Source organism: Chiloscyllium punctatum, chromosome 44, assembly GCF_047496795.1.
Source record: "Chiloscyllium punctatum isolate Juve2018m chromosome 44, sChiPun1.3, whole genome shotgun sequence".
NCBI classification, from domain to species: Eukaryota; Metazoa; Chordata; class Chondrichthyes; order Orectolobiformes; family Hemiscylliidae; genus Chiloscyllium; species Chiloscyllium punctatum.
The window spans coordinates 43,216,588-43,243,895 of NC_092782.1; the positions used below are offsets into that span (position 1 = coordinate 43,216,588).

Here is a 27,308-nt window from a genome sequence, read left to right on the forward strand (position 1 = left end):
AGCAGGAAGGTTGACATTTCGAGCAGAAGCCCTTTATCAGAAATGGAGGGATTGGGTGGTGGTGCCCAAGGGGCCTGAGAGATAAATGGGAGGGGGGGTGGGGTTGGGGGGAACGTAGCTTGGAAGCCGATAGGTAAATGAAGGTGGGGGGTGATGGTGATAGTTTGGAGCAGAGGGTGGAGCAGATAGGGTGGGAAGCAAGATGGACAGGTCAGACAATTCAAGAGGGCGCTGCTGAGTTGGAGGGCTGGGTCTGGAATAAGGTGGGGGGGAGGGGAATTGAGGAGACTGGTGAAATCAACATTGATACTGTGTGGTTGGAGAATGCTAAGGCATTCCTCCTCCAGGCTTTGGGTGGCTTGTTTTGGCAGTGGAGGAGGCCCAGGACTTGCATGTCCTTGGCAGAGTGGGAGAGGGAGGTGACGTGGTCAGCCACAGGGTGGTGGAGTTGTTGGATGTGTGTGTGTACTGGAGATGTTCGCTGAACCATTCTGCAGGTTAGCGTCCTGTCTCCCCAGTGTGCAGGAGACCACATCGGAAGCAACAGACACAGTAGATGAGGTATTTGGATGTGCAGGAAAATCTCTGCCCAATGTGAAAGGATTCTTTGGAGCCTTGGATGGAGATGTGGGGGAAGTGTGGGCGCAGGTTTTACATGTCCTGCAGTGGCAAGGGATGGTGCCAGGAGTGAACGGAGGGTTAGTGGGGGGTGGGTTTGGACCTAACGAGGGAGTCACGGAGGGAACAGCCTCTGCGTAGTGCTGATAGGGGCGGGGAGGGAAATATATCTCTGGTGGTGGGGTCTGACTGCATGTGGCAGAAATGGCAGAGATTGATGGGATGGAAGGGGAGTTCTATCCTTATTGCGATTGGAGGGGTGGAGTTCAAGGGCAGAGGTGAAGGGAGTGGAGAAGATGCGCTGGAGGGCATTGTTGACCACGCGGGAGAAGAATTTGTGATCCTTGAAGGAGGCCATCTGGGATGTTCTGGAATGGAATTGCTCCTTCTGGGAGCAGAGGCGGCAGAGTTGGAGGGTTTGGGAGTGAGGGATAGTGTTTTTACAGGAGGCAGGGAGGGAGGAAGTGTTGTCCAGGTAGCTGTGGGAGTCGGTGGGTTCGAATTAGATGTCTGTGTTGAGTCGGTCACCGGAAACGGAGATAGTGAGGTCAAGGAAGAGGAGGGAGGTGTTCAAGATGGTCCAGGTGAACCTGAGGGCAGGGTGGAAGGTGTTGGTGAAATTGATAAATTTTATTTTTCTTTATCATTGATGTAGGCGGCATGGTGGGGCAACTTATCAAACTTGCCACTGTATTTTTCATGTAAAAGTGCATGTGGCGGTGCATATTCTATCCTATTCCTGCAAGCGGAATGATCAGAGATATAACAGCAGCCACAGTTATGGTGTAACCTTCCCTCTGCTAAATGCTGAAAATCTGAAATGAAAATAAGATAATGATGGGGTTTCTCATTCTGGGGTTAGGGTGGGACCTCAAGGGGGCGGGGCCTATTGTGGAGGCGGGGCCTCTCGTAGACAGGTACACAATGTGGGGGCGGCGCCACGAGGAGGGACTCTACTGTGGGGCGGAGCTACACGATGGGCCGGCCGTCCCCTGGAGGCGGGACTGGGGCCGGGCCTGGGCCCTTCGGAGAATGGTATCGGGAATGGTTTAGGCTGTCCAGTCGGGGTCCTGTGGAAAGCGTGCCGGTGACGGACTTTACTTAGTTGTTGTTTATATTTTATCCTGTTGATAATATTTGTTGTATTAGTTCCATTTGTAGATCGGTACTGGCGTCGAGCGTCCAGGCGTTCCTTAGACAGCTCCTACCGGGGCCCTTCTTGGCGTCTGTTGCATAGCTGCAAGAAACAGAGGAATAGAAAGAGAGGAGACAGATTAGAGAGAGAGAGAGGGAGAGAGAGAAAGGGAGGAAGGAAGGAATAGAGAGAGGGAGGAATAGAGAGAGAGGGAGGAATAAAGAGAGAGAGAGGGAGAGGGAGGAATAGAGGGAGAGGGAGGAATAAAGAGAGAGAGAGGGAGGAATAGAGGGAGAGGGAGGAATAGAGGGAGAGGGAGGAATAAAGAGAGAGAGGGAGGAACAGAGAGGGAGGGAGGAATAAAGAGAGAGGGAGGGAGGGAGGGAGGGAGGAATAAAGAGAGAGAGTGGGAGGAATAAAGAGAGAGAGTGGGAGGAATAAAGAGAGAGAGTGGGAGGAATAAAGAGAGAGAGAGGGAGGAATAAAGAGAGAGAGAGAGGGAGGAATAAAGAGAGAGAGGGAGGAATAGAGAGGTGGAGGAATAGAGGGAGGGAGGAAGGAAGGAATAGAGAGGGGGAGGAATAGAGCAAGAGAGATTGGGAAAAATAGAGAGATAAGAATAGAGTTGGAAGGGAGAGAGAGAAAGAAATAGAGAGAGCGGAATAGGGAGGGGTGTGAAATAGAGGGAGAGAGCGAGAGGAAGACGAGACAGTTGGATAGAGGGAGAGAGAAAAAGGAGAAATAGAGCAAGAAAGAAAAAGGAGAGATAGAGGGTGAGAGAAAAAGAGGAGGAGGGAGAGGAATCGAAGAGAGAGAGAGTCAGGGAGAAATTGAAATAGAAGACAGGGTGGGAGAAGTAAAAGAGAGAGAGATAGGGAGAGAAATAGGGACATAGAGTAAGAAACATAGAAGAGGAGGGAGGGAGAGTGAGAAATAGAAAAGGAGACGGAGTGAGGGAGAGAAAGAGCTAGAGAGACAGTGGGCTAAAGAGAAAGGGACACAGGCTTCAGCGTAGAGAGGGAAAAGAAATAGGAATAGAAGCAAAGGGAGAAATTTGGAGCAAAAGGAATACAGCTAGAGGGATAGAGCTTAGTTATGTACATAGATTGGCATTAAAAGAAGCTGAGGGATAATCAGCAAAGGGGTCGTGTATAACATGGTTGTATACGTAGGTAGAGATATGAAGAGAAAGGGAACATGTGCATACTGGTAAACTTAGCTACAGAGCAAAACTGACATGCTGTGATTATTTTTATTTATAATTTTATTGGGGCTAAGAGGTCTGAGAGAAAAACTTATGGACAGCAAAGTAAACTTATAAAGGGAGTGAGGGGACAGAAAGCTAAAGGGGCAGTTATATTCAGAGTGTGAGTGTGAGACGTAGAAATTGAGACACAGAAAAGTGCAGCCAGTTAGGCAGCTAAGAACAATTGAAAACTATACAGAAGAAATGGTGTGAGATATAAAAATAGTGCTATTACTAAAAGCGCACTCTCAAAGTACAACATTTTTAAAAAAAACTTGATTGAGGGGCAGTTGGCCAAGACTGAGATTACTGAGAATCAGCGAGAAGGAGGTACCTGAGGCAGTGATTTAAAAATTAGACCCTTGGAGAGAAACTGACCTTCGGCCGACATAGTGAAGGCATTCGTTAATAGCAACATCTGGGAGAAAAACGCGTGTGAAAAGATTAGTGAGAAGTTTGGACAGAAAAGCAAAGAAACAGTGTCAGAGGGTAAGGGAATCAGGACTTCTGTTAACGATACAAATACAGAGAGACAGAGTGAGAGAGAATCTAATTCACGAAGGAAGTGCAGGGATAGCCAGACCAAGAGAACATATCGTGACAGATAGGTTAAGAGGAGGTGTCTGGATCATAGGACAGGAAGCGGAGTCTAAGATTAAAAGATTGACGCAGAATCAAAATATAGACGAACAGAAAATAATTAGGGGCAGGGTAAGACTTATGGAACTGGATACTGTGAGACCAGTGGGAAGATGAATAAAGAGGCGTTCAGCACTGAAGTAATCAGTCTATTTTAGAAATAAAACACTAGTCAGGAGTTTATGTTGGGCTTAAATTGGGAATAGTTTGGCTTTTTGAATAATACACGAAGGATATAAGAAGAGAGAGTGAGAGAATTGATAATTGTTATGTGCAGATTAGTCGGAAAGTTAGAGGCAGAGTGGGAGTTCTAGAGTGTGTAGAGTGCTTGCAGGAGCAGCAGGCACACTCAGCCAGCAATTAGTGGAAAAGGTCAAGTGCAGTCACTCGAAGCTGTGACATTTTTGGCGAGAATATGGCCACAGAGAGTAGTAGTCTCTCTGACCTGAACCAAGATAAGTACGATGGCGATGAACACATCAAAATTATCTGTCTGGGTGACAGTGCCGTTGGAAAGTCCAAGTGAGTAAAACATTTGGGTGAGCATACATTGGCAGATATGTAAATGTAAAGAGGCGTTGGGCGTTATTCGTCCCCATCCTGTCCTGGAACATCAGCTCTTTGTTATGGGACAGATTATACCAACCCTCCAATATTTCACTCATTGACCCTCATTTCAGAGCCTGGACAACAAGGGCTGTTTGATTATAGAGGTCAGGGCATTGTAAACCTGGCTTGGTGTGTCATCTGATGACAGGTGCATTCTCATCTTGTCTGGCAGGATTTGCTTAAGGATGAAGAGGATAATCCCTTGCATACTTTTCTCCCATCCCTCTCCCAGAGGTTACTGACGGGAGGGTTGATCCAATGCAGGGATTATCTAGTTTTAGTATGGACTTGGAACCTGTGATGGTCCGAGTCTCTTTGTATCTGTGCCACAATAATCAAGCATTCCATAACCAGAGTGCTTATCTAATCATATAGGAACACATGAAAATGACCAGTCAAAATTACATAGAATGTACAGCATAATAACAGGCTATTCAGTGCAGTCAGACTGTGCCTGTTTGCAATCACCATTTGAAAATTTTCCCAGGTTCTTAATCTAACCTTATCAAAATAGCCCTCCCTGTCTTTCTCCTGCAGGCCTCAATTTGGTTTGACATGAATGCTTATTCTCTACCCTGCTGCTGGTGTGGCCCTCAGTCACCTTTCATGATAGGTAGGCTTGTTGGACAGGATGTTAAAGAGGAGGGAGATCTGAAGAAGAGTAAGGAAGGGGAAGGAAAATTAAGTAAACGTAGGTCGCACTTATTGGAATGTCAAGGTCCTCCGGTTTCTTGCGTGTGTTGGAGAAGCAGCTGTGGTGAGCAGGGACAAGCTGGAAGTTGCCCTACAAAACAGGCTGCTACTGAAATGATGTGAGGTCCTGGTTGGAGAGTAACTGTAGTGCTGTGGTGAAACTAAATCTGCCAACATATGTTTAAACCCCATGTGCGTGAACCATGCCGCATTCCAGAGCCTTCTGACACTTGGAAATAAGGATGGAAATGTTCTGGTAGAATATAGGCTGAATATTTTGGAGGGGACAAAAGAAATGAAGGCAGATGTGAAGCAGTAGTTACACAAAGAGCAGTGAAGGAAGGGTCAAGAAGCAGTCAGCATCAGAAGAGCAGAAAAAAGAAAGACATGGAGGCAGCTTGCTGGTAGGTTGGTATTGGTTCTTACTCTGCGACAGGGAAGGAGCTAGCTGGTGGGCACTTGGTAAGTGATTAAGGTCTATAATATTTTCTTCCTAAGATTTACAAGAGTACAAGAGCTAATAGGGTAAATAAGATGTGTAAATAAAAAAAATTAAATAGCTTATTTAGATAGCCAACTAAAACGCAGTAAGGATGGCAGGCGATGTGTTAAAGCTGCAGCATGTAGGAACTCCTGGATGTGAGTGTGGTCCAGGGCAAATCCACGTTTGGTAAGTGTTTAGAGTTCAAGCGACTTTGTTTCAGAGTTTATGAACTAAAGGCTGAACTACAAGCAGTACAACACATCAAGGACGGAGACCTGAATCTGTCATAATAGGTGTTGGTTAAGCCCCTTGCAATGTGCACTTCCAATTTGGTCAGTGTTTAAAAAAAGGAGGGTGTGACTGCAAGTGAGGCAGGTAAGGGTACCCAGAGTGCAAGAGAGTAGGTGGCTCAGCTTTTGCAGTTGTCTAACTGGTTTGAACTTCTTTCTACTTTGGATGAGGTGCAGGGTGGATCAGCTGACTGACCATGGCACCATGGTACAAGCAGCTAATTTGGAGTGGGAGCAAAATGGAATGTAGTGCTAGGAGGAAATAGTATATATGGAGAGTGTGAGTGTGAGTGTGTTCTGTGCAACCAAGAGTACAGGTTTAGATAGCTAGTGTCAGAGATTGGGGCATCTACTCAGGACTGGACAGGCACTTGGAATGGGAGGGGGAAAAATTCAGTTATTGTGGTTCATGTGAGTACCAGTGATACAGGCAAGACAAGGAAACAGTTTCTGCATAGTCAATATGAGGTGTTGGGCACCAAGCTGAAGAGCAGAACTTGATTATTACTTTAATCACAACAAAGAGATGGCAGAACAATTGAATGTGTACTTTAGCTCTGTCTTACAAAAGAAAACACAAATGATGTCCCATAAATATGCAATGAGCACAGAGTCTAATGAGAAAGAGGAATTGACAGATTTGTTAGTATTGGTAGGGAAATGGTACTGGGGAAACCAATGAGATTCAAGGCAGATAAATTCCCATGACCTGATAACCTTCATCCCAGAGCAGTGAAGGAAGTGGTCCTAGAAGTAGAAGGTATACTAGTGGTCATCTTCCAAAATTCCATGGACTCTGGAACAATTCCTATGGATTGATGGCTAGCCTAATGTAACCCCACTATTTAAGAAGGAAAGATGAAAGAAAGCAGGGCATAATAGACCAGTTAGCTTGACACCAGTAGGAGGAAAATGCTAAAGTCCATCATAAAAGATGAAATAGCAAAGCACCTGGAAGATAGTGACAGGGTGGGACAGAGTGAGGATTTCTGAAGGGAAAGCAGAAGCAAGTTTGAAGGGATGAATGGCTGACTGTTCCTATGTTCTATATTTGGATGCTTATGATTAAGAGAATTCAGTAATCATGGTGATTTTAATGCACACATAAATTGGAAAAATCAGAATGGCAATAGTAGGCTGGATAAGGAGTTTATAGCATTTTTTTGAGAATTTCTTAGAGCAGTATGTTCTGGAACCACCTAGAGAGTGGGTTACATTGGATTTCGTATTGCATAATGCAACAGGATCACTAACGACTTCAGTAAAGGCAACTCTGGGTAACGACAACTACAAGTTGATTGTATTTAACATGCAGTTTGAAAGGGAGAAAAGTAGGTTTAAGAGTAGCATTTTAAACTTTGAGTGAAGAAACCAGTGCGTTCATTTTCCAAATTTGCTAGATTCTGTAAAAGTTCTGTCAGATAGGAAAGTAACAATTATAACTGCTGTATGCAAGAAGAAAAGGAGGCAGAAATCAGCAAATTGTAGGCCTTAGCTTGATGTCTGTCATGGGGAAAGTGTCATTATTGATCATTAAGGAGGTTGGATACTTGGGAAATCTCAAGGCAATCAGCAGTCAGTACAGTTTTGAGAAAGGGAAGTTATGTGAACATGGAAAGTATGCTTTCTCTTGTGGGCAAGTGCAGAACTAGGGGACATCAGTTTATAAAGTAGGAGTTGCCCTTTTTTTTTGCTGAGAGAGTTGTGTACTCTTGGAATTATCTCGCTCAGAAGGCAGTGAAGGTGGGTTGTTGAATATATTTAAGGTGGAGGTAGGTTCTTGTTGGGTGGGGGATCAAAGGTTATGAGGGATAGATGAGAATGTGGAATTCAAAACAGAAACAAATCAACTATGGTCTTATTGAATAGTAGAGCAGACTCGAGGGGCTGAATGACCTGCTTTTGCTCCCTGGTCATAGGTTCAGAATTTGCTGTTTTGAAAGTTCCAGAAAAACAACCAAAGTCAGATTCCCTGTCTCTTCAAAGTCAATAGCTTCGACAGTACCACTAACAGTGATACAGGTGAAAGAAACTCCAAGGGTATGGTGTTGATTTTTGGGAGTCCTGGAGTTCCAGGGGATTTTACAGATGGGAAAGTCATCCTCAAATGGGAAATGTTGAGGTGGTGGAAAAGAAATTGGGACAGTCAATCAAGAAGGATAAGAAATTGTACTAATATAATTTTGATGGTGTACTTTTGCAGGTTAATGGAAAGGTTCCTGATGGATGGATAGTATCCTTTGAGCTCTCTTAAGGACAACAAGGTCACGCACCAAGGGATGGGAACATGAACGAGGGGGCATAACTACAAATTGAAGGGTGATAGATTTAAGACAGACATCAGAGGCAGGTTCTTTACGCAGAGTGTGGTCAGGGCGTGGAATGCCCTACCTGCTAATGTAGTCAACTCAGCCGCATTAGGGAGATTTAACCAATCCTTAGATAAGCACATGGATGATGATGGGATAGTGTAGGGCGATGAGCTGAGAATAATTCACAGGTCGGCACAATATCGAGGGCTGAAGGGCCTGTTCTGCGCTGTATTGTTCTATGTTCTAACAAGATTCTGGCTTGACCTCACCAGCTCTGATCACCTGTCCCTACTGATTCTAACGCCATTCTTTCTCTTGCACTAATCAGGTGAATCTATTTTATAGGTTATATATCGGATTTCCAGGAGGTGAAAAGTCCTTTGCTAGAAGTAACCTCATACAAAATGTACTGGATCATACTAGAGAAGGAAACAGCTACTGTCTAACCTGCAACACCTTTCTTTGTCACTTGCATCAATTTTAAAATAGTTGAACTCAAAATAGTTAAGTGTACTTTACACATATTTATTTGCTTAACAGTCTTCTATCGTCAGTCAGTAACCAAGTCTCTTAGCAATTAGATACTTGTACATATTACTTTTCATTTCACCAAGAAACATACAGGCAGATTAAAAATTGCCATGAATGGGCCATTAGAATATGAGTATTGAGAATACAGTCCCAACAGTGATATTTAATAGAAAATCAGAAATTGCTGGAGAAACTCAGCAAGTCTGCCAGCATCTGTGAGGATAAAACAGTTCACGTTTTGAGTTCATTGATCCTTCTTTAGAACTGATTGCAGCTGGGTAAAAGTGGTATTTGTATTGAAGGCTGGTGTTATTGGGGAAGAAGGAGGGGTGGGTGGGAAAGAGAGTGGTTAGCTGGAAACGCAGACAAGAGAGAGATATAAAAGGGGTTAGTAGATAGGGATTGTTGATAGTAAGCTGAACAGAAAAGAGAAGCTGTAAAAGTGGTCATGAGAGCTAAGAGTGGGTGAGAATGGGTTGTCTGTGCTGAAAGCAGCCCATGTTCTGACTGGACCAGTTTGTGTGGGTAGGTTAAAAAAAAATGGCAGGATATAATCAGGCTCTAAAATTATTGAATTCGATGTTGAGTCCGAGAGGTTACAAGATTCCCAAACAAAAGATGAGATGCTACTCTGAGGTGGTGTAGAGCCTCACTGGAACACTGCATCAGGCCTGAGGCAGCAATGGTGGCATGGAAACATCGGTGTTATATTGAAGTGACAAACAACTGGAAGCTCGGTCATTTTTACAGAGATACAGAGAGATGATTGGTGTTCTGCAAAGTTGTCACCCAGTCTGTGTTTCATCTCCCGGATGTAGAGGAGGCCACATTATCAGCGAATACAGTAGACTAGATTTGAATGAAATGCAGGCAACTCCCTGCTTCATCTGTATGTGTGTCTGGGCTCTTGGATACTGAGGAGGTAGGAGGTAAACGGTCAGGTGTTATACCTTTTGTGATTGCATAGAAAGGTGTCATGGGAGTAAATGGGTTTTTGGAAGTGGAGGAGGAGCAGACCAGGGTGTCCCAGAGGAAACAGTCCCTGTGAAATGCTGACAAGATAGGGGAGGAGAATATGCACCTAGTGTGCTATCCATTGGATGTGATATAAATGGCAGGTTACAATCATAGAGTCATAGAGATGTACAGCATGGAAACAGACCCTTTGGTCCAACCTGTCCATGTCGACCAGATATCCCACCCAATCTCGTCTCACCTGCTAGCACCCGGCCCATATCCCTCCAAACCCTTCCTATTCATATACCCATCCAGATGCCTTTTAAATGTGGCAATTGTACCAGCCACCACCATTCCCTCTGGCAGTTCATTCCATATACGTACCACCCTCTGCGTGAAAAAGTTGCCCCTTAGGTCTCTTTTATATCTTTCCCTTCTCACCCTCAACCTATGCCCTCTTGTTCTGGACTCCCCCACCCCAGGGAAGGGGCTTTGTCTATTTATCCTATCGTCACCCCTCAGCCGCCGAACTCCAGGGAAAACAGCCCCAGCCTGTTCAGTCTCTCCCTATAGCTCAAATCTTCCAACCCTGGCAACATCCTTGTAAATCTTTTCTGAATCCTTTCAAGTTTCACAACATCTTTCCGATAGGAAGGAGACCAGAATTGCACGCAATATTCCAACAGTGGCCTAAACAATATCCTGTACAGCCGCAACATGACCTTCCAACTCTGACCAATAAAGGAAAGCATACCAAATGTCTTCTTCACTATCCTATCTACCTGCGATTACACTTTCAAGGAGCTATGAACTGCACTCCAAGGTCTCTTTGTTCAGTAACACTCCCTACGACCATACCATAAGATGTATACGTTCTGCTAAGATTTGCTTTCCAAAAATGCAGAACCTCGCATTTATCTAAATTAAACTCCATCTGCCACTTCTCAGCGCATTGGTCCATCTGATCAAGATCCCGCTGTAATCTGAGGTAACTTTCTTCACTGTCCACTACACCTCCAATTTTGGTATCATCTGCAAACTTACTAACTATACCTCTTATGCTCACATCCAGATCATTTATGTAAATGATGAAAAATAGTGGACCCAGCACCAATCCTTTGTGGCACTGCACTGGTCACAGGCCTTTAGAAATGGAGGCTGGTGGGGTGTAATTAATACTCTTTTGTACTTATACATTACCTTTACTAATGCTACAAGTCTGGTAACACAATGCTTATGTTACTAAGGTAGTAAACTCGAGAATGAGAGTTTAGATCCCAGCAAGCTAGGTGGCTTTGAATTCATTTAAAAATTCTGGAATTGAAAAGTTGTTCTCAGTAAAGGACACTACTTGTTAGATTGCAGTAAGAGCTGTCTTGTTGACCAATGCCCTTTTAATAATACTCTAATCCTATTAATGTGAATGCAATCCCACACCAACTTCACACCCTCTGAAGTATTGCTACTGGTGGTTTAAGAAAACAACTCACCATTCATCTAGATAATTGTAGCTATTCGTGAACTGAAGTCAGTTTCACCATTTGTAGCAGCTTGTAATGTTTTGCATGAAATTTGGGCATGCTTGTCAAAGCAGGCAACATCTGTGGAACGAGGAAATAAGTCAGAGTTTCAGTTGAATGAGTGTGCAATGCTGCTTTAATTTCAATTTTCTAACATCTGGAGTATGTTCATGTTGTTTCCAACGTGACATAAGTTTTTTTTTAAAAAGAGACAAAGTAATTTCATGGATTTTTTAAAAAATTGTCTTTACTAATCATTCCTCCTTTTAAGAAGCTACCTCTTTGATTAAGCTTTTGGCCATCTGCTGTAAAATCTCCATATGTGACTCAATGTCTAATATTGCGTGAATTCATTCAAGTGAAGTGTGTTGCAATGTTACGACATTGAAGGGTTATATAAATGTACGACACTATAATATATGTAAAAGTTAAAGTTTTCAATTAGATTAAGGCAAATTTTAATGGTATGAGACAAGAATTTTCAAAAGTTGATTGGAATGGTTGGTTCACTGGTAAAGGGAGATTGTCAAGTTGGACACTTTCAAAAGTGTGAGAACAAGAGTTCAGAGGCATTATGTTCCTGTTAGAGTGAAAGGTAAGGCTGATAAGAGTAGAGAACAATGGATGAATAAAGATATTGAGGTTCACATCAAGAATAAACAATAATCATATATTAAATATAGACAACTGACATCAAGTGAATCCCTTGAAGAGTATAAACTGACTCGAAAGAGTGTAGGAGTCTTAAGAGGGAAAGTAGGAAGGAAAAGAGGGGATATGAGAGAGCCTTGTCAGATAAGGTTAAGGATAAAATAAAGACGTTCTATAAGTACATTAAGAGCAAAAGAGCAACTAGAGAGAGTAGGACCCCTTAAAAATCAGTGAATTCAAGTTTGTGTTGAACTTCAGGAGATGGAAGAGGTATTAAATTTCGAGTCAGTTTTTACTGCGTAACTAGAAATGGGGGCTCAATAACTTGGAAATAAATATTGATGTTTTAAAAACTGTATACATTACAGGAAAGGAACATAAAGGTGAATAAATTTCCAGGACCTGATCAAGTGTGTCCTCGGACATTGTGGGAAGTTAGGGAGGAAATTGTGGGGCCCCTAGCAGAAATATTTGTATCATCATTAACCATGGGTGAGGTGCCACAGGACTGAAGATGGCTAATGTTATGCCTTTATTTGAGAAAGGCTGTAAGGAGAAACCTGGGAACTATAGACCTGTCAGTCTGACATTGGTGATGTGTAATTTGGTGGAAATGATTCTGAAAGGTAGGATTTACATGCATTTGGAGAAGCCAAGTATGGGTGAGGGAGATCGTGTCTCATACCATTAAAATTTGCCTTAATCCAATTGAAATCGTGTCTCACAAACCTGAATGAGTTTTTTGAGGAAGTAATAAAATGATTGGTGAGGGTAGAGTGGTAGATGTTGGACTTTAGAAAATCCTTTGATAAGGTTCCGCATGGGAGACTGATTAATAAGGGGGGATCACACAGGATTCGGGATGAGCTTACCAATTGGGTACAAAATGGCTTTCCGGTAGGAGAAAGAGGGTGGTGCTGGAGCATTGTTTGTCAGACTGGAGGCCTGTGACCAACGGTGTTCCATCGGGATCAGTACTGGTTCCACTTTTATTTGTCATTTATGTAAATTATTTGGATGAGAATATGGGGGGCAGGGTTAGTAAGTTTGTGGATGCCATCAAAATTGGTGGTATTGTGGACAGTGAGAAAGGTTATCTGAGATTACAAAGAGGGTCAGTGAGTTGAGGAGTGGCAGATGGTGTTTGGATAAATGCAAGATATTGCAATTTGTAAAACTAACAAAGGCTGGACTTACATGATTAATGGTAGGACCTTGAGTAGTGTTGTAGGACAGAGAGACCGAGAAGTTCAGGTACATAATTCCTGCCTCTTGCATCACAGGTAGGCAAGGTGGTTATGAAAGTGTTTAGTAGCTTGCCTTCAATACTCAGACTTTAGTATAGTTGTTGGGATGTCACAGTGTACAGGGCATTGGTGAGGCCTTTTCTGGGGTACTGTATGCAGTTCTGTCAACCTGTTACAGAAGGATATTATTAACTTGGAGAGGGTTCGGAAAAGATTTACCAGAATGTTGTTAGAGTGGAGGGTTTGAGTTAGAAAAATATTCTTTCACTGGAGCATCCGAAGTTGAGGGTGTCTTTATAGAGGTTTATAAAGTCATGAGAGGCATAGATATGATGAACCACAAAGGTAATTTTCATAAGGTGAGGGAGTTCAAAACTGGGAGGCATTTTTTTAAGTTGCGAGGAGAAAAATTGAAAAACAACAAGGGGGCAACTTTTTTTTTACAGTGGTTAATATGTGGAATGAACTGGCAGAGGAAGTGGTGGATGCAGATGCAGTTACGATGTTTAAAAGACATTTGGGTAAATACATAGACATTAAAGATTTGGAAGGATATGGGCCAAGCGTAGGCAGGTGCAACTAGTTTAGTTTGGGAACATGTTCGGCATGTTGGACCGAAGTGTCTGTTTCCATGCTGTATGACTCTGACAACCGTTGTTTTGCAGCTGTATCACAAATGAGCGATAGTGTAATATTTTGAAAATGTTAAATATAAAACTCGTATATCATTTTTATTTATTTCGCAGGATAATTTTATTTTCTGTGTGAGTCTTTTATACCTTAACTCAGATTGCAGTCGCCCTCAGCAGTTGTCCACTTATGCGCTCACACTGTACAAGTACACCACCACTGTCAATGACAAGACTGTTCTCGTGGGTAAGTGTTACATTTCTGAATTATTCTTGACCTTCATTGTACCAAAACTAAAGGAGAGAGGTCCTGTCTATTCAGGAAAAGCCCCCCCACTCAGGTTTGAATGCAGCCCTAATAACTACAGGCTAGCTAATTTACCAACAATGTTTTGAAACGAGTTTTGAGAAGATTTGTAGCTCAGGTTGAGATTCGGGATGTAGGTTTATTTGATGAGCTGAAAGATTCATTTCCAGACATTTCGTCACCCTACTAGCTAACATCTTCAGTGGGCCTCAGGCGAAGCACTGCTGATAATTCCTGCTTTCTATTTATATGTTTGGGTTGGTGATGTCATTTCCTGTGTTGACATCACCACAGGAAATGACATCACCAACCCAAAGAAACCCAAACATCTCAATAGAAAGCAGGAATTATCAGCAGTGTTTTGCCTGAGGCCCACTGAAGATGTTAGCTAGTAGGATGACGAAACGTCAGGAAAAGAACCTTCCAGCTCAGCGAGCAAACCTACATCCAGAATGTTTTGAAAATAATATGGGAAAAACAAAATGCACTCACTCGAAGAGGTTTGGGTTAATTAGGGAAACCTTGCATGGATTTGTAATTGGTAGATTGTGCTTGACTAATTGAACTTTTTGATGAAGTATTAGAGAAGATTGATGAAATGGATAATACCTGGATGGATTTTAACAGTGTTTGACAAAATGCACACACAGGCTGGTTAACAAAATTATAGCAAATGGAATTTAAATGTCAGGTTGGATGTAAAATTTCTTTAAAGGACAGAAAGCATTAAAGATTATTGTTTCAGACCGAAAGATATTAGTGTGTTTCTTTTCTGCACGAGTCAGTACTAGGTCCAGGGTATTTAAATACATAATTAAATTTCAAAATTTGTGAATGACATCAAACTTAGAGGAATGACAAAGAATAAGGATGATAATGAGGGAAAGGCTAATAGAATGGGAAGACACAAAGCAGATGGGTGCTACATTTTGGTGAAAGGATAAAGACAGGGGTATTTGAGTTAATGGTAGTTCGAAAGATTGTGGAGTGAAAGGGGGGGGCCTGTGGTTTCATGTGCATTGTTCTCAGGAGGTAGTAGGACATATTGAGAAAGTAATTATCAAAGCCTAGAGATTTTAGATTTCATTTTAAGTAAGTATTGAATACTAAAGCGAGTTCTGCTGAATCAAAATTAAGCTTTGGTTAGGCCAAAACTCAAATATTGTATCCAGTTCTGGCCACCAGAATTTGGAAAAAAAACGTAAGGACCCTTGAGGAGCAGCACAGGAGATTTACCAGAATGATACCAAATATGAGGTATTTTTACTACAAGTCTGGGTAGGTGAGAACGTGGTGAGATTGAGGAAGATTTGAGTGTGAGGTGCAAGACTATGACAGTTTTGGATAAGATAGACCTGGAACACTCTTATTAGCTGATGACTGAAGGATGAAGGAACACAGATTTATGGTTTTGGGCAAGCGATTCAGGGGGCATGTGAGGAAAAACTTTTATGCATCGCATGGTTCTGACCTGGCACTTGCTGCCCATCAGGTTAGTGGAAACTGTGATTTCAAAAGAAATTTGAATGGTTACTTGAGGAAAATTGAAGTGATTTGTTAGTCTGTGGGGTTAGAGTGGGAAAGTAGGACTTATTGGCTTGCTATCAGGACTTGATTGGGTCAAAACCCTTCTGTGTCATGAATGGCACTAAAGATATTCTGAATTTGCTGACTGGTTGAGTTGTCAAGTCATCAAAATTTTCATACAATGGATAGTTAGTGGTCCTGTTAGAGCCTGGCCATTTAGCAATTAAATATGAAAACACTATTCACACAAAATAGTGTGAATCTCTCCTCCTAATAGCCTATGGATCCTGTGGGACAGTTCAAACTTTTTAGACAAAGATTGAAAATTTTGTTTGCACATAGGATCAGGGAATAGGTCTCCAAAGTTGGTAAATGTAGTTGCGGTAAAGATCAAATTGAAAGGGAAAAAACAACATGAATTTCATTTATGTTGCACCTTTCACAACCTTAGAATGTCAGAAAACCCAATATATCAAATGAAATAATTTTGATATATTGTAGTTCTGAAAATGTGTCCATTTTGCATAAAACAGCAGTAAGGTAAATGACCAAATCGTCAATTTTAGTGAAAGTGGAATAAATTTTGGCTAGAGCATCAGAATTCCTGTGTTCTTTTTCAGTGTGTAGTGGGATCTTCAGTATTCCTAGCCTGAGGTCAGATGTGTCCTCTCTTTAATGTCTCATCTGAAAGACAGCCCCTCTGATAGTGCAGTGTTCCTCAGTACTGCCCTGAAGGTTTGGCTTAGGTTATGTGCTGAAATCTTGAAAGCTTGCAAGCATCACGCTTTTGCTAGTGATTTAGAATCTATCATTGAACAAAGGATGAAACCAAAAGAAGTCAGAGGATAGTGTCCTCTTTACGATCCTGTGGAAGGACGTGATCCAAACTGTACCGAGGAATTGGGGCAGTTAAGTATGCGAGGAGAATGGATTGAAACACTTGTGAAAGAAGGGTAATGATCAAGGGTGGGTGAGGTTTAGGCATAGCGAAAAGAATCAGTTGGCTTGGATCTCCTTAATTTTAACATTTATGATTTGAAATAGAGAAGTTGAAACTGGGTGTTTTCTTTCACAGATTTCTGGGATACAGCAGGCCAGGAACGTTTTCAGAGTATGCATCCATCTTATTACCATAAGGCACATGCTTGTATAATGGTGAGTGGTCTTCAATTCCAATTCAGTACAAAATGTAAAATTATTTATTTCAGAAATAAAGTGCATTATCACGAACTAATAGATTGAAATAAATCTCATTATGCTCCAAACACAACATAGTGAGATTAATTTTGCCTGATACAGAGTAAACAAGTTAATCTGAGTTGTGACAAAGAAATCTTAGCAAAGTCTATGGAAAACCAGACACAATTTGGCAATGTCAATGCTTTGAGAATGTTTTAAATCTGTGCGACCTAACCCCCCTCCCCACCTCTCCCCCCCCCCACCCCCCCCCACCACAGCCAGATCCCACTGGCAGCCTTACCTGGAGTTGGAGTGGAAAGATCCTAGTACTCATTGCCACACGTACCATTATGGGATTACTGATCACCAACAATTTCCCAGAGTTTCACACACCTGTCTGCATCAGTAACAAATCTGCTGTCAAAGGTGGCTTGATTAAAATCTTCCATTGTCATTTGACTCCTACTTGAGCTACCCAGCTGTGATGAGACCCATTTTGTTTTTCAGGTAATGTTAGAGTTTTTCACCAACTAGCCAATAAACTATAATTTCCAATGAAGCAGTGGAACCTGTACTGAGCAGCCTGTAACATGTCTGCCACTTCGACATTTGAAACACCAACATTCAGTGTTAAATGCCTCACAGTGTCAGGGACCCGAGTTTGAATCCAGCCTCGGGTGACTGTTGGTGTGGAGTTTCATGTTCTCCCTGGTCTGCATGGGTTTCCTCTGGGTGTTCTGGATTCCTCCCACAGCCCAAAGATGTGCAGTTGAGGGGGATTGGCCTTGCTAAGTTGCCCGTAGTGTACAGGAATGTGTAGGCTAGCTAGATTAGCCCTTGGAAATGCATGGTTATAGGGATAAAGTAGGGAGCTGCATCTGGGTGGGATGCTGTTCGGATGGTCATTGTGGACTTGATGGGCCAAATGGCCTGTTTCCACACTGTAGGGATTCTATGATGACTTTCTGTATACTGAATCCAGCATGTCATTGCTGTGGGCAATAGTTGCCGTCATGTGTAGAGGGAGTTTACTCTGTCTCATATCTGTCAAGGTGCAGAAAGAACAGACCAGACATTATTAATTAGAAGAAAACTAATTTCATTTTTAAAAATTTTGACGTTAGGTGTTTGATGTCCAGCGGAAGATAACTTACAAAAACCTGACTAATTGGTACACAGAGCTGAGGGAGTCTCGGCCAGAAATCCCCTGTGTGGTTGTTGCTAACAAAATAGACGGTAAGTTTGAAGATTATTTATCTGGCAGTGTGAGAAGCAATGACTTTCATTCTGCTCTTTCATCTCCATATGAAGTTTTAAATGAGCAAGACAGGAGACCATAAGTAGATGCTAATGACCAATCTCATTCAGCTTATTGATTAGGAGGAATTTCACACTTTATCGTATTTGGCTGCTAAGGATTTTGGGAATTTCACCCTGTACGTCCATTTCACTGTTTCTGCAAAGAATTTCCTGGGTGTTCTTCATAAGTTTTGTTTTGCACATATTAAGTGCTGGTCTTGCCTACCTAATCTTCCAATACCTCATCACATGTGAAGTATTTTGGAGTGATTTAAATCGGGATAGAAAAGAATAAAAATGTCTGGGTGTGCTCATTCAAGAGTGGACACGGGTGTGCAGGTATGGTTGTCTTAACGTCCTTCAGGGTTTTTAAAATTAATTCAGGGGATGTTGCCATTGCTGGCTAGGGCAGCATTTGTGGCCCATCCCGAACTGCCCTTGAGAAAGCAGTGATGAGGTGCTTTCTTGAACTGCTGCAATTATTACAATGTAGGCACACAATGCTGTCAAGGAGGAAATTCCAGACTTGGACCTGGTCACAGTTAAAGCATTGCAACATAGTTCCAAATCAGGATGATTTAATTTGATTTGATTTGATTCATTGTCACATGTACTGTGTAGCTGTCGTCAATGAGCAGGAGGCTGATGTAGGTGTCCTTGTTGTCCAGACGTTCCAGATATAGGTGCAGAGCTAGAGATACAGGGTCTGCTGTGGACCTGTTGTATCAATAGGCAATTTGTCGGGGATCGAGATAGGGTGAGAGACTGGAGTTGACGTGGGCCGTGACCAGCCTTTTGAATCACTTTGTGATCATTGAGGTGAGAGCCACTGGGAGGTCGTCATTAAGGCACATTGCATGTGCTTTCTTAGGTACCGGGATCACTGTGGTCTTCTTGAAGCAGACAGGGACTTTGACTTGTAGTAAGGAGAGGTTGAAGTTATTGGTGAATACCTCCACCAGTTGGTCCAGCCAGGTTCTGAGTGCTCTTGGTGGGGTACTTGCAAGTCATGGTGTTCACATGCATCCACTGCCATTTATCCTGCGTGGTAGAGGTCATGGGTTTGGAAGATGCAGTCAAAGGAGCCTTGTTGAGTTGCTGCAGTGCATCTTGTAGATGCTGTTATCAGTTGCTGAGGGCAAAGAGAGTGGATATAGTGCCAACCAAGTAGACTGCTTCGTTCTGGATGTTGCTGAGCTGCTTGAGTGTCGATGGAGCTGCACTCATCCAGGCAAGTGGTGAGGATCCCATCTCACTTTGAACTTGTGTTTTGTAGGTAGTGGACTGACACTGGGGAGAAAGGAAGATGTAAAAACAAATATTTCTGACTAAGATAATTACTCCTTCCTTATCCTATCTACTGTCATGCACATTGTTCAATTCTCCTTAAACTTGGTGAGTCTAAAGTAACCCAGTCATGCCATACTGAAATGGCATGATCAAGCTATTAGAGGTCTCTGATCACCCTTGTCTGCAGTGAGGTGATAGCCATAGTACTGGGACGGAGAACACCTCTTCATTGTAATTGATAAGGAACCAGATCTGTTTCACTGAGCTCACTTTCCTGAGACTTGGGAAGTAGAGATGAGAAGCACAGTGGGTAAGGGGCGTACAGAAGGAGAAGGTGTCCGTGCATGTTGTGGCAAGAGATGGAATATGAGGGCTCAAACATCCTTTTGTTGGCTATTCCATGCTCAGGAGAAGTAGTACTGTGAACAGGCATTGTGATTTGCTGGCATACTGAATGAACTACTTGCTGCCCTCTGTCTTTCAGCTGATCTGAAAATCACACAGAAAAGCTTCAACTTCGCCAAGAAACAGGGGCTACCCTTTTATTTTGTGTCAGCGGCAGATGGTACCAATGTTGTCAAGGCAAGTGTGGTGTATACACAGAGGGCAATACAGGATGATTTCATTTGTGTAACTGAAGCACCTTTTTGTGCACTGGGAGCCATTTTGTAGGCTGCAGTCCAGTGATTGAGATGGAGCAGAGGTGGGCAGATTATATAACCTATCGTCCAATCATAAATCTGATTCTTGTCTTTTTCAACTTGGCTCTTATTTCAGTAATAATTCCCCCCTGTGAGATAGTGAAAGGGTAGTGCAGTCATTCTCCACTTTTGATATGTTAAGAAGACCATTTTAAAAAGAGTCAAACAAAGCACTAGTATTTGTTTCGAAGGGAATGGAGTTAGAAAGCAGAAATTATGATAAATATGTGGTAAACCTGAAGGGTCACTGGCCTCAAAATATTTACTGTTTTCTGTCCACAGAAGCTGCCAGACCTCCTGAGTTTGTCTCACAATTTCTGTTTTTGCTTTTGACTACACCTGGCGTGTTTGAACAGTCCTGCTTTCTATTATAGAAAACAGGCACCAGTGTAAATGCAAAAAAAAATTTCACAAAAATTAAAGGTTATTTGGGATTATTGAAAAGTCTGAAGGAGAAGATGGAGGGCAGGTCTAAATTGAAGCCTTTAAGATTATTGTAGTTTTATTGGGTGGATATATAAATTATTTTTCCACCTGTGGACCGGACCAAAATTTGGGGCCACAACTGTAAGATAGAGTTTTTGGAAGCTTATGTGTACGTAATTGTGATCCTAATTTGGCAATGTTATTGTGTGCCTATGCTTCTAAACTTCATTGTTAACTCTAAAACGCTTTGTGGTGCCCAGGATTGTGAAGGGTGCTATAAAACATGCAAAATTATGGTTTCCTTAAATACCTATACCTGCATCTTCACGCTTTCCTGTTCTTTTCTCTACAGCTGTTTCGGGACACAATAAAGCTAGCGGTGTCATACAAACAGAACACCAATGATTTCATGGATGAAGTCATGCGGGAGTTGGAGGTGAGTGTTCAGTTGCTGGGGTAGGTGTGAATTCACCTGTAGAACCTTCACAGCATCTTCAGCCTCAGGAATTAACTGGAGTTCCTGCGGTCTTGTACTTTCTCTGCTCATGTTTCACAGGCAAGTGGCTCAGGTTAGAGTCCAGATGTGACTGTGGTCAGGCTTGCTTCTGTCTTCTCTGGATTTGTGGTTTTCAGAAGGGGCTGCTGGGAAATGATTAGAAGTGCAAATAAAAGAAACTGGCATTGCTAAAACACAAGTGCCAGGCAATGACCATCTCCAACAACCTCACCATCTCCTCTTGACATTCATCATCATTGCTGAATCCCTCACAATCAACATTCTGGGGATTACCATTGATTGGTAATATATGGCTACTTTAACTAAAAGAGAGGTCAAGGACTGTGATTTCTGTGGCAAGTAATTCACCACCTGACTCTACAAAGTCATCTACTATCTACAAGAGGTAAAAACAATGACTGCAGATGCTGGAAACCAGATTCTGGATTAGTGGTGCTGGAAGAGCACAGCAGTACAGGCAGCATCCAAGTAGCTTCGAAATCGACATTTCGGGCAAAGGGCTTTTTGCCCGAAACGTCGATTTCGAAGCTACTTGGATGCTGCCTGTACTGCTGTGTTCTTCCAGCACCACTAATCCAGAGACTACTATCTACAACACACAAGTCGAGACTGTGATGAAGTACTGTCCATTTGCCAGGATAGTACATCTCCCGCAACACTCTGGAGGATGAACACCATTCGGGACAAAGCAACCTGTTTGATTGGCACCCCATCAGCCACCTTAAATGTTTAATCTCACCACCAGTGTGTGTCATTTACAAGATGTACAGCAGCAACTCCTCAAAGCTGCTCAACAGCACCTTCCACATTTGTGACCTCTGCCCTTAGAAGGACAAAGGCAGCTGATGGATGTGTACATCCCTACCTGTAAGTTGCTCTCCTGACCTACAGTTATGTGACCTCTTCTTCACTATGTGCTTGCACCTGTCACAACCCATTTCGGAAAATGTGCCGATACCAGAGTCCCACTGATACCTTGTTTGTCGCAAAAGTTAAAGGTGTAACCACACAACTCAAAGTCCCCAAATGTCCTGTATAATTAGGTTAACGTTACACTGATCAAGTTTCTGGACTTAACAAGAAGCTGCAATTTATTTAAAAATAACCACAGGCAAACAAAGTATGATTTAAACTCTACCCCTTAAACCTCTACACGAATGTGCAGATGGACATAGTGAAACAAAAGAACGTAAGTGTTTCTGGTGGAGGACAAACATAAGGGAACATGGTTCAATAGCATGAGTCCACAGGATGCAGTGAGGTGTCCTTTTGCTGTTTTCCGACTCCTTCTGATCTCTGATCTTCTTTCCAAGTTCATTACTGTAGATACTGATTAATTAGTATGCTAATCTTTTGGCCTCAGTCACTAGCTGGAGACACTAACTTGTAGACAAATAGTAGGTGAGAATAACTGGCTATCTTCCAATTCTTTGTTTCTGCTCAGCAAGGAGTGACAGAAATGCTGCAGTTTTAGGATCTGAAGGCTTTCCGCTACTGTGTTCATGGACAGGCTGTCCCCAAACCCAGGAACCAGTCAGATAATTGTCCTGCTGAACACTGCTGACCCTCTCAACTCATCCTGATTCAAAATCTAATGAACAGGCTGTCTTTGAGCAAAACTGCCCTGAATGCACACACAGCCAACACTGATGAATCGAGCAATCCACCCATTGTTTGAACACAGTTGTGAAACTGCAGCTCACAATGAATTCCAATAACTTGTCTTTAAAAGTGCAGCATCTCTTTCTCCTGTTTACTTGGCTTAAAACAGTATCCTTCTGGGTCACAGTCCAAAAATAAAAAAACGAAGAGTTATAGTCTTTAAACTCCACCCGGTTTAAGAAGGCTTCTCAATGGCGGTTTGAGGTGGCCTAGCCAACCAGGCCCACATCCTATGAAAGAAAAATATTCTGAATTGTGGCTGGTCTGTCAATATGTGTAAACTGTAAAAGAACAGGTCATTGTGTCCTTCATTACGCCCAGAAGTCAAGATATGTGTTGGTCCTTATTAATGGACCAAACAACAAGTGTGGCTGGGAGAGGACAGCATTGTGCTGGTAATGAGAACCAAGGACATTTTGTGCACGGAATTTTATTTTAAGAGAGAACTGGGAATGATGGGAAAGATCATTTCAACAAGACAATGAAAGATGATGAAATTAAGATGTTGGAAAATGGAGAAGACTGGAATCTGGAATCCCATGCTCGTTTGAGATAAGGTTGCCTGTCATCATGGATGCTGCAGCCAGCACAGGTTCCTCTTAAAATATCAACTGGCTCAGCGTGAGAAGGCTCTCTGTTCAACCCAGCTTCCTTTGGCTTTCAGAGAATGAAAGGCAGGCCATGGCGCTGCACGGTGGCTCCATGCTTACCACTGCTGCCTCCCAGCGCCAGAGACCCGGGGTCGATTCTTGCCTCGGGCGACTGTCTCTGTGGAGTTTGGACATTCTCCCTGTGTCCTGTGTGGGTTTCCTCCGGTGCTCTGGGTTCCTCCCACAGTCCAAAGATGGGCAGGTCAGGTGAATTGGTCATGCTAAATTGATAGGTGTATTAGTCAGGGGTAAATGTAGGGGTAGTGGAACGGGTCTGGGTGGGTTACTCTTCAGAGGGTTGGTCTGGACTTGTTAGGCCGAAAGGCCTGATTCCATACTGTGGGGAATCTAATCTAATCTGAAGTGTGAAGTCACTGTTACGATTAAAGGGTTACAAAATTTCCAGAGGGAGAGGCAATGCTATTTCTGAGACCTGCATTAAGTTTGATTAGAAGGGAGCCATAGGTCAGAGAGACTTAGTGAGAACTAGCTGATATTTCTCTCACCCAGTGAAGGAGGAGGTTAGGTTTTCTTGCAAATAGCAGCTGTCCTCCCAGCATCCCTTCATACGGTCTTCCCAATTCTTCATTTACTGGTCAAGACAGCTGTTTGACAGCAAGGGTCCTGCTCGCATTCTCACCGAGCATTCTCAAACCCACTGATTCCAGCAGGGAGTCTCGGCAAACCTGAGGGAGAATCCTGACTGACTATACCCTCATTCAGTCCCAAGCTCAGGGCACTCTTGGAAATTGTAGTAATAGATGACATTTTGACTGAGATTAGCTAATCGAACACAGATGGGTTTTTTTTTATCCTTTCTGAAAGTTTGCATTTACTAAACCTCATTTGCAAGATGATTGTTGGGAGAATGGATCTCATTCTGAGCTCAGTGGGGCACAGAATAGATGTCAGTTTGTGAGATTAACCTGCTCTCTGCAATTTCTGTTCCAGCGGTGACAAGGCCTTGGCTTATTACATAAAGTATTAGCTGGGGAGGGATGGGTGGGGAATGTTTTACGTTGTGAAAAGATCTAACTAAGGCAATCTAAGCCAATTTTGGAAGAGAATGTGTCGCCTCTGTCTAGCCTTGCCATTCCATCAGTTTAAAAAAAAAATCTACATAAGATTCTTTGTGCTGCCCTGCGCTCTGTCTGAGTGTGTACCACCTGCCACACTCTGCCTCAATCTGTAGCCTCTCCCCACTCCCCACACTCCTGCACACTGTGTGCCACAATCAGCATCTTTACCTTTCCGTTTGTGTGTATGATTCCCTCTTGTGTGTTGCTCGCTTTGTCGCCCTCTCTGTCAGTTTTGTACAATGTGCTGTTTGCTTAAATTTTGGATTAGTGGTGCTGGAAGAGCACAGCAGTTCAGGCAGCATCCGAGGAGCAGCAAAATCGACGTTTCGGGCAAAAGCCCTTCATCAGGAATGAAGGCAGAGAGCCTGAAGCGTGGAGAGATACTTGTAGAGAGAGGAGGAAAACTTCTTCAAGGCAGGCATCCCTTGCAAGAGGATTAAAATCAACGAGGTAAAAACAATGACTGCAGATGCTGGAAACCAGATTAGTGGTGCAGGGCCTTTGCTCGAAACGTCGATTTTGCTGCTCCTCGGATGCTGCTTGAACTGCTGTGCTCTTCCAGCTCCACTAATCCAAAATCTGGTTTCCAGCATCCTCAGTCATTGTTTTTACCTGTTTGCTTAAATTGCCTCTTCTTCACACATATCTCACCACTGCCAGCCTTTAGTTATTCAGTACACTGCTAATATTCCAGCAGCATTGTACTGCAGTTTCAGTGCTGTCCTGGCAGGTGGTACTGTTGTGCTGCATTGAGATGACTGGGCCCAGTCTTATACCAAGTTACTAAAAAGTCAACCAGTAAATGCTGTTGCACCCTCCAAATTTCTACCAACACATTGGTCATTGGCCATGGGAATGCTATCTCAGAGCATGCAGGTAAGTACACATATTATGGAATTAGTATTTATCTTGCTCCATGAGCCCGGCTCTCTGCCCCTTGTGCTCTGTGAGGTGTGAAATCTCTCTTGTTGCATTTAATGATGGTTGATTGATCTTAACTGCCAGCTGTCTCAATGCTTAAAAACAGTCTGGCATTGGTTGAGTTTCACTTCATACTGTTCTAAGATTTGATTCTGACTTGTTTATATAAAAATCGACAGCAGCCAATATAATGTTCGTTTGGTAACGTTATGATTAAGTGGAGATAGTGAGGCAGTGGGATCAGTTTGGGACTAGTATGTGGAAATGGAGAGAAGGTGAGGCTGTGGGACTCCTGCAGCAGTCAGGTTGACGGATATATGTGTTTGTAACTTGTATACCAGGCTGACTCTACTTCCTCCCTTCTCCACCAGAACTTTGACTTGGAAGTAAAGGAAGATATTGCTGCCAAAGATGATGACAAATCAAAAAATGAGAAAACCCAATCACCATGATGATGTTTGCCAAGGAGAGGAGTCTTAGTATTGGAGTGAAGGCTCTGATGCACTCTGTTCTACATTGTGGGAAGGAACTCATTTCTGAACTTTCATCTTCTAACATTCACCTCGACACACTGAATAAGGAAGTTACTTCATAGCATGGCTGATTTATAAGTGTGATGGCAAATTCATTTCCTGGCCTGCGGAAGACTTTATTCTCCCTTGTTCTCCTCACTCAAGCTGCTCAACTATTTAAACAAAAAGAAACTGGAGCACACACAGCAGTTGTACAGATGTTGGGTAGGGTGGGAGCGGTGTGAGAACAGCACAATGTCTCGCAGCTCTGCTGTTTATATCTCATGACATGCCTGTATCAACCCTCTTTGCCTCTGAGTAGCAATGTGCAAGAATTGTTCCCCATCCCCAAGGTCTGTTGTTGTAGAGATCTTCCACTGCACTTGAAAATGTGTCTGTTGTGTGACCCTCTTGGCTTGACCCCTCTTCATGAGGCTTTTTAAAAAATATTGTGGAGTTGCTGTCATCAGTGCTGGGTGAGAAAGAAATCAAATGGTTTGGAGTCCTCTGGGCCACAGGATGGGGTAAAATACCTGTTGGTGTGGTACTGGCTGTTCCAAGCCACTGATTCAGATCACCTTTGCCAATCCTCTGTACCACTGGAGTATCATTGAACTGTGAAGGGGAGAAGAAACTGGAGTTCCTGCTCTTAATTATTACCCACTGTCTCCTGTTGAAAAGTCAAAATGTGTTTGGATTCATGAAAATATAATGTAATGTCAGATTAGCTTGGGCTGCCATCCTCTGGACAGAGGTGCAGCTTGCCCGCAAGTAGTCCCTGAGTCCTTTATGGAAGGGAGTACAGGGAGAGCAAAACTCATCGAATCCATACCCAGGGAGGAGTCAGCATCTTCAGAGGGTGGGAAAGTTCAAAGCACAGGTGTTGCTACGTTTATGTTTTTATGCTTGATGGATTTTTTTTAGTGCTCATTTCTACTTATTGTGAATCAACTCAGTGTGGCATTAATTAAAAACAATTCAAATGCTCTCATGGTTTATTGTCTGAAATGAATCCATTTAAAAATCCGACAGTTGTATATGATACTGAGCAGCTCGGCTGAGCTCAGAGATCCTGCTCATACCTCAGCCAGGGCTCAGTGCAACTTGTCACAACTGCCTTTTAGCCTGAGGCAGCAAAGAGCATGATCAGCAAGGACATGGATCCACATTGTTCCATCTTGTCTTTGGTATTTTCTACATTCACATAGCCTACTGCTGAGGTTTGCAACTTAAGATGGTGACTTGGGTGAGACTGTGGAGAGAATCTGGAAACTGCAAACTATATGTATCCTACTTTGAGCTAGGGAGTAATATGGAGCATTTGCATCCTTTGGCAGTCAGGCATATTACAGAACAGAAGGACCAGAACCAGCTGTCTGTTTCAGTCCAGAAGCTCCTTCAGTTGATTAGGCTGTTGTGTTAAAGTTTGGAAAGGAGGAGGAGGCCTGGTGCTTTCCCCAATAAATTTAGCCAATGGTTTTACTGGCTTGAAGCAGGTATATTGAATGCACCTTTTCTATTTTGGCTTTGAGTTGAGTCAGGTTTCAATGAGAGGTGCACTTGCAGCATTGAAGTGACCTTGACCTGACGATGAACAAGAATGTGTTGCAATGGGATGATCCAGAATTACTTCTCCAAATGCACTGATCAGACATAATAGCAGGAACGTCACTCTGT

At 42.9% G+C, this 27,308-nt stretch overlaps 1 protein-coding gene across 2 annotated transcripts; it reads left to right on the forward strand.

Annotated features, from left to right (window-relative positions):
- Positions 1 to 1,588: 1,588 nt before the first annotated feature.
- On the forward strand, positions 1,589 to 26,617 carry rabl2 (RAB, member of RAS oncogene family-like 2). Of its 2 annotated transcripts, none has more exons than XM_072562788.1 (8): positions 1,589 to 1,705; positions 7,918 to 7,947; positions 13,729 to 13,808; positions 16,471 to 16,550; positions 17,699 to 17,810; positions 19,648 to 19,745; positions 20,643 to 20,726; positions 25,491 to 26,617. In XM_072562788.1, exons 2-8 carry the CDS (start codon positions 7,922 to 7,924, stop codon positions 25,569 to 25,571), a joined length of 561 nt encoding a protein of 186 aa, XP_072418889.1. In that variant the 5' UTR covers positions 1,589 to 1,705; positions 7,918 to 7,921; the 3' UTR covers positions 25,572 to 26,617. The 2 variants fall into 2 exon arrangements, with proteins under 2 accessions (XP_072418889.1, XP_072418888.1); XM_072562787.1 differs by lacking the exon at positions 1,589 to 1,705 and adding an exon at positions 2,231 to 4,160.
- The last annotated feature ends 691 nt before the right edge of the window (positions 26,618 to 27,308 follow it).